The following is a 12,196-nucleotide window of genomic DNA, read 5'->3' as shown; positions in this document are numbered from 1 at the left end:
AAATTACTGCTAAGATGGGAGACGGCCAAAGTGGTTTAGAAAGAGAAGTACTGAAAAGAGTTAAAGTAAGTGTTCTGAGTCTAACAAGTTCATCTATGGTCTTAATGCAATTCCTTCATGATTTTAAACTTGTGCTTTTAACAGTAAAATGTTTACAGTTTACACTTAAATCGGATAAGGACTATTCTAAAATTAGAGGCATTTTAAAGGCCACTGTCTGACCTGAGAGGGCTGGGGAATGTTCTGTGGCCGCCTTCCGTCTGGAAGCTCTGCATCCAGGCCTGGACAGTTCACTGAACCACATGCCTGTACCCACTTTCAGAAGTGACTCATCTGTAGTCATTCATTCAATTAAAAGCTCCTACCTTGTGCCAGGTGCTAGGGGTTGATCTGTGCGTAGGAAACCACAGTCCCTGCTCATACAGGCAGTAAGAGTATTATGTGCCCTGTGTCCTGACAGGGAGGCACAGGGCTTTCAGAGAGACCGGGACAGAAGACGTCCGGTGCTCCCAGAGGAAGGGATAGTAGGCTGACATCGGAAGGTTACCAGGGGAAGGGGCACGTTCTGGCTTTATTTTTTGGGGGGGGGATTGGGGGTCAGCACATCCATGGGGCCAAGAAGAAGAGAAAGTAATCAGAAAGCAGCTATGCTTGATCAGACTGCTCTACGTTTCTTTTCTTTTTTTCTTCTGTGGTACGCAGGCCTCTCACTGTTGCGGTCTCTCCCGTTGTGGAGCACAGGCTCTGGACGCGCAGGCCCAGCGGCCATGGCTCACGGGCCCGGCCGCTCCGCGGCATGTGGGATCCTCCCGGACCGGGGCACGAACCCGTGTCCCCTGCATCGGCAGGCGGACTCTCAACCACTGCGCCACCAGGGAAGCCCCCGCTCTATGTTTCTGACTGTGGCTGGCAAGAGGCAGGGTGAGGAGGACCCTGTAATAAGAGCCTGAGGGCAACAGGATGTCAATGAGGACTTTTCAGGGGCTGAAGTCTGGAGCACAAGTCTGTAGCAAACTGGGTAAGAAATGAGAGTCTCCACGACAGTCTTAATTCTCTGCGCAGCGTGTGATCCTCACTTCTCTATCTGACTTCCTCAGATATAGCCTTTTAATAAAGACCCTTCTTAACATCCATTCCCCCCAACCCAAACTTGCAGTATTCTGTGAAAACTGAGTTAAGCAAAAAATCATTTTTGAATTAAAACAACACATTAAAATAACCTGGAGGGCTTGAGGGCTTCTGGTCAAGCCAAATAAAGTTAAGGAAAAAGAATCCCAAATTCTCAAACAGTTCAGACGGGATGAGGAGGTTATTGTGAAAACCGACTCTTTTTCCTCAACTAACTTTTCTCTTGCTTTCTAGAAGTCATGCTTGGTGCAAAGGAGGGACCTGGCAGGTCCCACCCGGAGCTCTGGGACGTCCTTCCTGGCTCAGCTGCCTCAGTGATGTGGACCATCATGCCACTGATTTCTCCCTAAACTACAGGTGAACATGAACTCGGAAGAACCACAGTCTCCCTACTGATGAGCCAGCATTTATACAAGTGAGAGCTCGTGTAAATTCCCTCATTAGAGTTTCACAACGCTGTGAGGCAGAGGAAGTAGCAATTGTCCCCAGTTACCTCCTAAATACAGACTTCGGTTGCATAATTATTAATGAAAGTGAACATTTTTCTATACATGTACTGGCCATCAGTCTTTCTTTGTGCGCTGCCAGTGGTCACTTTTCTACAGAGGTCATGACGCTGTGGTCCCCAGAGAGTGCTGTTTTCAGGTATTCCTTTCCTATGACCTTTAGCAAAGGTAGATAAAGGTACTTTGCTTAGGGTACTGCTACCAAGATTCTTCTGATCACTACACGTAACCAAGCCCAAGGCGGTTACTTTTTTTCTTTTAAACTACAAATAACTAGAGCAGTCAAATGGCTTACAACAGTTTTAACAGCTATGGTCATTAATCAAAGGGAAATAGTAAAAATATATATATATAATTAATTAATTAATTAATGAAAGGAATCAACGAAACCATTTCCATTTATATTTCTATGGGAAAAAAATGACAACAAAGAAGAGTTCAACATCATCTGGATGTTGGGATATTTATGCTGTCCTGGGAACAATGAACTGATGCACACACCGTGTGGTCCAAAGCTGACCAAGGACAGCTGATATTCATGAGAACCCACGTAGGGGCTTAGGAAGGACTGGCTATTCACTGCTGCAGATTCTGCAAGCTTTTTCTCTAAACCAAACAAAATCTAGACTATACTTCTTGGCCATCTTTCCTACCTATGCAGGTCATCTTTGCAATTTCTAAAGATAAAAGGGTTACTGACAACACCATCCATCCCATTGCTAATACTTGCTAAAAACCATCATTAGCAAATTTCCTTCAGAGTCTGGGTTACAGAGAAAATTATCTCACCTCATATACTTGCTTTTATTCATATTGAAAATATACAAGTTAGTGGTAATTACCTCCTTGTCTTGACTGCTAGGGAGGTCATGATTTCTAGGACAATTTTTTCCTTTTCTGTTTTTAATATTTTGTTTTTGCCTTTTATTGTATATTCATAGTTTTAGGTCTTGCTGTATACTATCATTCAAAAAACAAGCTGCTTCAAATCCTTTTTTATAGGAGTTGAGGTTTAACCAGTGTTTATTTGCCATCATTAGATAAAAAACTGTCGAGTGAACAAAACAGTAATCAATTCACTGTATCCCTGAGGCTGGCAAGGGATTAGAACAAACCGTAATTACCAGCTGTGAATTAGCAACCCTCCCATGTGTTTGTAATTATATCAAGGGGGTGAGCTATACATTTTCCAAAAAGGAAAAGAAAAATTTTGAGAGAGTTTCCAAATCAAATAATTATGGAATAAAAATCCAGAAAGTTAAAGAGCCAATATGTTTGCTATTTTCCATGATGGGTTAAGCCAGGAGAGGAAGCTGAAGAAGGGGAAAGTGAGGTAATCACCAAACATAAGATAAACCAAGGAAACATAACCCCTGCTTTACGTCTCACGAATCTACATAAAGAAGTCCTACAGGGCTTCCCTGGTGGCGCAGTGGTTGAGAGTCCGCCTGCCGATGCAGGGGATGTGGGTTTGTGCCCCGGTCTGGGAGGATCCCACATGCCGTGGAGCGGCTGGGCCCGTGAGCCATGGCCGCTGAGCCTGCGCGTCCGGAGCCTGTGCTCCGCAACGGGAGAGGCCACAACAGTGAGAGGCCCGCGGACCGCAAAACAAAAAAAAAAAGAAAAAAAAGAAAAAAAAAGAAGTCCTACAAAATAAATCAGTGCATGTTTACAACAGGAGAACCTGATTCCAAGGCAAGAGCTTCTTTACAACCTACAAACTCAGGCTCCCACGCTCGTTAACTCCACGAAGAGGAACCCTGTTGTACTGCACAACCACGTGCTTTCACCGGTACAAGATGTACTTCCCAACCTCGTCCCAAAGCGCTGCCACGTGTGCACCTGACTGCAGAGTGTGGGGACGTGTTCCTGCCCATCGACGGTACTCACATTAGGCTGGGTCGGTGCCACTGGGTGGTCCGGTTGTTGTGGTTGACATAGTAAGTGCGACCCAAGTTGTCCACCTTTTCTTCCCACCCGGGGGGCAGGGGAGGGGGGGGAAGTTCCTCCTGGTGCTGCGACGCCGAGTCATTCGAGTCAACGACTTCCCAGCCGGGCTGTGGAGCACAATCAGAGGGGAGATGGTGAGGCTGCTTTGGTGGCTACAGTGCGTCTGTGCCCTTCGTCCTCGCTCCTGTGCGCTCCGGCTCTGACGGTGGCTTCCTGTGCCACATTTAAAGAAATTCCCAAAATAGGGCAAAAAAAAAAATCAACTCTAGGAGCGTCTCAAAAATATTCTGAGCCGTGGCCAATGAACTGCGCTGCCCTCTAAGAAGATGACACTGCAGGGTGCCACTCGGATGGGGATCTGCACAGGCTGTCACGTTACCTGAGTCACATTACACTCTTTTCATATTTCGTGTTTGTTATTTTGACCTGAAGGCCTCCGGGGCCGTACAAAGCCTTGCCGATGATACGGGTCACACTACAGCTGTCATCTTTTCAACACCTCCGTAAGGTAAGAGGGAGCTGGGAAGATGAGCCCTGCAGCACGTGTGTTCTCGCAGAATCCGTGGCCTGCCCGGGCGTCAGGAGGCCCGGGGCGCACTTGCTCCCCGGGGAGGACAGCATGGAGGCGGCTGCAGGAGGAGGGGAAGCTCCTGGGCTGCAGGGAGGACGAGCAGCCAGGCAGCCAGGAGCCGCTTCCTACTCAGCCACCATTCCCCACCTACTGCCGCCGCATCAACAGGCTTCCTGGTACCAGAGTCAGAGGTGCTTTTTTTGCAACACATATTTTCGGCATTAAGTATTCCTTCCTGACATTCCCTAGTAAAGTCACTGGAAAATTAAGTAATTCACTGATTACTACAGTTGGAAGGTTGGAAGAGTGTGAAAAAAAAATTCCTTGGATTTGAGATAAAAATCTGTGGATGTGCTGATGAAATCTTAACATTCAAGACTGCCTACCACCCACTTCAGTCCTTCTCACAGAGAGAGATGAGAGCTTGCACATGAAACACTGCCTGGTAATATGACCTCTGGGTCTGAGGGGGGTTCCGTTAACTTGCCCATAATGCATTATTCACACATCATGTATATGCAACAGCTGCAAACAGATGTGCAAATAAGCCACAGAGAGGTCTTGTAAACGGACATTTTCAGAACAATATGAGAATTTGTCTAACAAAACAGCACCATCCGAAGCCTGAGCTGAGAAGGTACCCATGGTAGAGGTACATGACTGGAGGGTTAAAAGGTGGCCTTGCCAGGAGGGAACAAAAGAAAATTCCTCTGGACAGCTAATGCCAAAACGGCATTTCTACCCCATGCACGTTCTCACCTGTGTGCCAAATGAGTAAGAAACCTGGATGAGTCCCTCAATTATTTTAGCCACTTGAAGCAATTCCAAGTGCTAAAAGGAATTTACAAAGAGCTACAAGTCCAAAGAAATAAGAGAATTAAATATGTGGGGAGAATTTCACATGGCGGTGGGCTGTTAATAAAACAGGGGTATAGCAGTTTAGAAAGAGGCCCCTCTTCAATTATTAGTGTCCTAACATGAAAAGTTTATCTTTTTTGCTAAAAACCAACACATCGGTACCTCTGTCAAAGACGTAGATTCATGGACACATTGAAGTTTCTTCATATTTAAGCTTGATAAACTTTTATTTCCTTAAATTAGAAAGTCTTAAAGTAAAACATCAATATGCTCTTAGGCAAGGAAAACAGACCAAGGCCCGAAGCCCTGTGGCTTACCTCCATCTCATCCCTCTGCTCGCTGTTCTCTTCATCTTGACCTCCGTTTTTGGGCATATAGGCCATTTTCAATCGCAAAAATCCCTTAACTCGAGATTTATGGCTGCATGATGGAACAAAATTGGTTATAAAGGATGTGACTTGGTTACATCTTTACGATGGTTCATATTTATGATGCTTTAAAAAAAATGCCATAGGAAAAGAAGTTGGAATTCTCCTCAGAGAAAACCAACAGCCAAAGCATAAGAAACAGCAGCAGCCCAAAGCCTCACCTTCTTGGTCTGAGGAGAAAATCCTTAAATGTGTAGGGTCGCTCCATCGTTGGATCTTCTGTCTAAAGGAAGAAAAAGTAAGTTTCAATCCTCCTGATAGTTTCGTTTATTTCAGATACACCCAAGTGGATTACAGAGAATACATTTTCAGGTTTTAGAACATGAGCCTGGCGAAAACAGAGTTGGTTCCTTACCCAGTACTTGACAATTAATTACACATTTCATAGGTCACAAAGCTTTACTCAAGATCCACTAGATGTCACTATCAACACCCATTTTTAGGAGCCAACCTCAGCCTGAGACAAATGACAGAATTGTAGTCGTCACTGCCAAGTGTAATTTCTAACTGCTGGGTGCAGGGCTCAATCTCACGCTGCTGATTAACTCTGGAGAACTGGGGGTCACTGGTGCCTGCCTGCTTGTCCCTGTGATTCAAGAAACCTAAAAATGCAGTTAATAGGAAAATATGCAAGATCAATCTGTGAATGCAATTTTACTTTACTTTTAACATTCAAGTATCATGTCATCTGAAAGACGGTTTCCTCCACAGACTGTCCTAGGTGGCGTCATTCATCAGCCTTTTGCTGGTGCTTATTTCAAGAAGCTATGAATGTAGTGGTGGTATTCATATTTGCAAGAAATCAGTATTTTATTGTGCAAAATCAGATGGTCAAAGTAAGCAGGCAACTGGAAAAATAAATGTTACGATTTCGTTAATTTAAAAATACTATGTGCAGTAAAACTTCAAATACCTAGACTCTTTCATTAAACACAATTAAAAACATTTACTTCTGTAGCAAGAGAGACAAACCACAAAATGATTTATTATGTATCAGAAGGGCATGTGTGTGTATATGCATTTATATTTGTAACATTATCTGTTTATGTCACTCTCTGCTTTAAACTCGCAATGGCTTCCTACTCTGCTTATAATATGCTGAAAATTCTTTCCTATGGACCTGTAAGGTTAAAACATGATGTGGTTCTTTTTTTTTTTTTTTTTTTTTTTTTTGCAGTACGCGGGCCTCTCACTGCTGTGGTCTCTCCCGTTGCAGAGCACAGGCTCCAGACGCGCAGGCCCAGCGGCCATGGCTCACGGGCCCAGCCGCTCCGCGGCATGTGTGATCTTCCCGGACCGGTGCACAAATCCGTGTCCCCTGCATCGACAGGCGGACTCTCAACCATTGTGCCACCAGGGAAGCCCCATGATGTGGTTCTTAATTACCTATAACCTCACTGTGAACCAGTCTCTCCACTGACCCCGCACTCCACCCGTCCTGACCTCCTCTGTCCCGCGTGCACATCACATCTAATCCTGCCCTAGCAGGTCCTTCTACTGAACAGCTCTGGCTCCAGATGGCCATGGCGGTCTCCACTTTGTCACCCAGGTCTGGGATCCCAAGTCACACCTTCAGACACCACATCCTAAATCGCCACCATAGCCTCCCTTTATTATCCTCTGTCACAACATCCTGATTTATACCTCCCTTTTCACCATCTGAAATTATCTTGCTCATTTATTTATTAACTAGTTTATTAACATCCATCACCTGTAGAATATAACCTCATGAGATCAGAGACTTGGATTTGCTCGCCACTGTATTCTTAGTGCCAAGAGCATTGCCTGACACAAAGTAAGTACCTGTACAAGTAGCTGATTAACCCACCTGATCTACAGTAGAGTACCGAGGCCACAAAAATTCACCATCACTCAAGAAAGTCAGTTATATTCTCTAGACTTTTTTCTAAATTCAGACAAAAAAAAAAAATCAGAGAACTTACCGGGACTCTAAAAATGGAACTGTCCATACACTACATAGTTTAAATGACAGACACCACACAAATCAAGAGGCAGGCGTCCTACGTCTGTGTCTTGGCTTTGTTACCTACAGAGCCGCGTGGCCAAGGACAAGTTCCTTAGCTCTCTGTGCCTCAGTGTCCTCATCTATAGAGTAGGGCAGTAACAGGATCTTACAGAGTTGTGACGATTAAACCAATCACTTGAGCTGGTATCAATACACAGCAAGTTCTCACAAGGGTTCCTGGCACACTTAACAAATGTTGGCCATTGTCATCATCAGCCAACTCTACATTTTCATGTCACGTGTGAGCACTGCCAGCTCAACACTCTGCAAAAAGGCAGGGCATTAAAAAATGAAAATTCACCTCCATGGAAATTCTCCAGTGTGAACAAGACTGTTATCTTGCAGATAACGAAAGGATTCTTCCTGGCACTACTCAGGCTCCTGCTGGATCCTATTCCCTGGAGAAGAGCCCAGGGGAGACTCCCAGGACAGCACTGAGATGGTAGAAAGCCATCTCAAACAGGTTGATGCTAACGGTATTACTGGCCAAAATAGACGCTGCAACCCCCTGTCCCTTTTGAATGTCCTGTGAGCGTTCAAAAGAAAATCTTCTGGTTACACAGCAATTTCATCTTAAAAAGATTTGTTGCTTTCAACAGAACTGCAGTTACTTTGACACATATGTAATGAGGTAAATAACTCTGTGGGCAAGTGGAAGGGAATGGCCTTATCAGGACCTTAGACTCAAAACAGGGATGCAACAGCTAAAAGCACCCAGGCCTTAGACTGAGCCCCCCTGCCCTCTCGGCCCGTGACTGCACCACAGATCAAGGCTGAAGACCCAAGGTCTGGTCAGCCTTCTGATCACTGGGCAAGTCACCTCCCTCTCTGGGCCCAGGTGTCCTCACCTGTAAAATACAGGGAGTGGATAAATGGTCTTTAAAGTCCCTCTAAGGTCTATGATACTGAATTCTGTACATGTGAGAGGGAACCATTACCCTGGTACCAGCTGGAATTATAAAAGGGGTGTTCATCATCTGCGTTACCTTCAAGCACAATTAAGGTGCCAGATAATAACACCACCTCCCCAAAAATGTCTCACTGTAGGAAAACTGAAATTCAAGTTAACCCTGGTTGCCTTGAGTGGCACTTGACTAAAATAGGAGAAATTAATGTTTTCAAAATAGCTCTCTCAACCCAGCGTGTTTCCCATAGATACAGAGATTTTGCATCTGGTAGGGGTAATGTGCTGGGATTCAAAGGGCAGGGGAGACACAACTGATGGTCGAGGCGAGGAAAGTTTCCGAGGCATAAAAGGCAAACACCCACCAGAAATGTCATTCTGTTGTTAATACAAGTCTTGGAGTTATTTTTGTCTCTAAGTAATTATTAAAGATAAGTCATAAAATCCTGTATGAACTTCTGGGCAATGACGCAGGATTTAACAGACAGATGTAAAAATGATAGTGTTCTTTAAAAAAAATCAGTAAGAAGAGGACAGTTACAGGGACTTCCCTGGCGGTCCAGTGGTTAGGACACCACGCTCCCACTGCAGGGGGCACAGGTTTGATCCCTGGTCGGGGAACTAAGATCCTGCGTGCCGCGCGGCACGGCCAAAAACAGAGTAGATCCTGAAACAGGAAAAGAAAATGCTACAAGAACAGGGCAGTTGCGGCTAAGTTCATCACCTCTGGTGCCACACTGTAAAAGAATAAAATAGAGGAGCTCAGTTAGAGCTGCACTACAGACGTCAGGCTGGTAGGACTACGTTGCTTAAAATACAGTCCCCACCTCCTCTCTCCTCCACGTGCCTCCAGCTCGTCACACTGCCCAAGTCTCCCAGGTAACGACGTACGTCATCACAGTCGCCGTGCCTCTGCTTACAGCCAAGGTGCTGTTTCACAGAGCTGGATGGAAACTTGGTATCATCTATGTGTATGCCCTCATTTTATAGGTGAGAAAAACACAGGCCCCAAAAGGACTGCTAACTTATTAAGGTTACCAAGGCAACCTGCCCATCTCCAAGCTCGGAGTCAACTATTCCTGAGAGATCTTTTAAAGCTTGACATTTGGAGACTTCCGTGAATATGAATCTATGTTTTCTGAATTCTCAGACCTGCATAAAAGGTCGCGTGACTAACCTTATTTACTCTCCCTCTTCCCTCCTCGTCTTTTACTCACTTCCACCCACATTCGATAATAAATAAAATGGAAAAAATATTAAAGATGGGTGGCATCTTTGGAATAGAAGCAAAGGAAACAGATCCCTACCATTCTAAATTCCTTGGGCCCAATTTCCTATCCTTTTTCTTCCACAAATAAAACTGGGAGAACTGGTCTGAGAGCCAAGAATGAAAGTGAATGACAAGTCCAGATTATTTTCTTTCATCTGGAAGCATCTGATAAAGCACCGAGGAATCCATGATCAAAGGGGGAAAAAGAAGTTTCTTTTCTTTCTCATTATCACTCTTTACTCTTTCGTGTTTAAGGGACAAAACCCTAGCCAACACTGGCCTCCTCGGTAATCGAGGTAGTGAGGCTCTGACACGCAGAGCACACCCCAGCTTCACACAACCCTCCCGGCCCCGTCCCTCTGTTTCAAGTGGCCTCCTTCACTCGTCTCCCTGGCAGAACTCCGACCCGGACTGTCCCAATGCTCACAAGGGCACACGATTATCCAGAGACCCAACAGTGGGCAGTGGGCCGAGAAGGACCCGTGGTGCCCCAGTCTGAGATGTTCAAGTGTCCTGACCCTCCGGCTCTTCCCGGTAGGCTTCTCGGGATCACAGAATTTATAGCTGCAAGTTAGGACAGCTTAGGAGAGCCACTCCTAAGAATTTAAAAGCATGGTTTTATACTGCAAATGCCACTTTCCACCAGCAGCTGCACCCAGAGGCCTCTAGGACTGCAGCAAGGGAAGAAGGTTCTTTAGTGAACATCAGTTACTAAGTCTAAACTATGTTTTTCAAAAAGCACACCAAAACCCCACAAAGTAGGGTATTTAAATGATTAAAAATAATTTCCTAACAATCGTGAGAGGTTACATTAACTTCAGTTTTGTGGTCCTGAATCTTCTCCATCAAGTTCCTGATTTAGAAAAGAGTTTCATTCAAATGCTGCAACTTCTTAGACCAGAATCAAGGCAGAGATGATTCTTTTCTAAAGGAAGAAAGGTTCATGCTATCTTGGGGCAACAAGATAAAGCTTAAAATGCCTTGTAGTAAATAAGTGTGTATATATGTCAAGATGGAAGTGTATGTGATTAGGTATTTTGCTAATATAGATTTTAAAAAGAGTAACAAAAGATTACTTCTCTTCTTTATCTTAATTTCTATGATTCCAAATCTCTGGGCCTTTTCTCTACCTAAATTAAGTATTCTTGGTATATTAAATATGTAGAACTATAGAGAAACAGCCTCAGGTAGGGGAAAAAAGCTGAATGAAAAATCACCACGTAAACCCTGGTGTGGGAATCCCTCCACCCCCAGTTCCCTCCAACAGCCAGAATTATTATCTTAGGAAAAGGTCATCCAGAATCACGTTATTTTTCACCTAAGCCAGAGAACTCTGGTCTGATCTCACCTGAGCCATCTAATAGGGTGCCATTTGCCGTGTGTGGCTTTTTAAATATAAATTTTAATTAATTAGAATGAAATAAAATAGATAAATTCCGTTCTTCAGTCACATTAGCTACATTTCAAATGCTCGACTACCACATGTGGCTACCGTGATGGTGGCCCTGCTAAGCCACACGAGTGAGGAACCTGCTTCACTGATTCTTCATCAGAGAGTAGAATTATGCCTATCAGCAAACATCTGTTAAAGGAACAAATTCTCTATCAGCTAATGGGGCTGTAAAGAATTAATCAATAACCAAACACCCAGTCCGATTTGTTAAAGCTTGAGAAGGCTTGGAAGGGTGGGCAACAGCACCGTCACCACCACGTGACAGCTCTCCACTACCTTCCCTCATTATTAGTGAGACCTACGTTCTTTCATCTAAAATTCGATGACATCAAACAATACTGCATCCACAGGCCACAGAGCCATATATATATAAACTGCCTTGACAGTGGTCATATGGCTATCAAGAAAAGAGCATTCATAATTTATCCACAAAATAGATTCAAATGCTAACATCCACTTTACATGCCCACACTTGTGTTATCATACAAAATTAATTGTGCTGTTTTCCCATGAGTGTCCTATACATGTGATCAAATGTACATATAAGAGCACCTCAGATCTTGGGACCAAAGCCATATATCCACTCAGAATATGCCGGTTGGGTTCTCCTACCACTTAGAGGCTAATGAATGCACCTTCACCTCTCCTTCTGCTCCCTTTGTGGTCCATCTTGGAGACTGCAGTGGGCTCCACAAAGCCAGTCAATGTTAAGGAGGAGATATAGCACTCCAGTGGAAGCTCATCTTGGGACAGATGGAAAACTGGGAGGCTCCACTTCTCAACTGGCTCAGCTCCTGTGAAAGTCCTCAGTCCTCTCTGGTGTCTCCCTCTTCCACTCTTTTTTTTTTTTTTTTTTTTTTTGCGGTACGCGGGTCTCTCACTGTCGTGGCTTCTCCCGTTGTGGAGCACAGGCTCCGGACGCGCAGGCTCAGCGGCCATGGCTCACGGGCCCAGCCGCTCCGTGGCATGTGGGATCTTCCTGGACCGGGGCACAAACCCGTGTCCCCTGCATCAGCAGGCGGACTCCCAACCACTGCGCCACCAGGGAAGCCCTCCCTCTTCCACTCTTTAACCGGCTGGCTTCCATTCCCGCCTGGAGCCT

General features: G+C 44.9%; 1 protein-coding gene across 8 annotated transcripts in view; it reads right to left on the bottom strand.

The window, feature by feature from the left end:
- Window positions 1–12,196, bottom strand: part of NEDD4L (NEDD4 like E3 ubiquitin protein ligase) — a 350,990-nt gene that overhangs the window by 71,335 nt on the left and 267,459 nt on the right. For all 8 annotated transcript variants that reach the window (XM_081253287.1, XM_081253288.1, XM_081253289.1 and 5 more), the window contains 3 exons: window positions 5,603–5,664; window positions 5,331–5,433; window positions 3,525–3,691 (listed from right to left, as the gene is read on the bottom strand). In XM_081253287.1, the coding sequence (XP_081109413.1) occupies window positions 3,525–3,691; window positions 5,331–5,433; window positions 5,603–5,664 (332 nt within the window). The remainder of the gene's footprint in view (window positions 1–3,524; window positions 3,692–5,330; window positions 5,434–5,602; window positions 5,665–12,196) is intronic.

This window comes from Mesoplodon bidens (genome assembly GCF_964165515.1).
Source record: "Mesoplodon bidens genome assembly, chromosome: 13".
Lineage (NCBI taxonomy): Eukaryota > Metazoa > Chordata > Mammalia > Artiodactyla > Ziphiidae > Mesoplodon > Mesoplodon bidens.
Note: the sequence above shows the minus strand (reverse complement) of the source record. Positions and strands in the feature narration are given on the sequence as shown.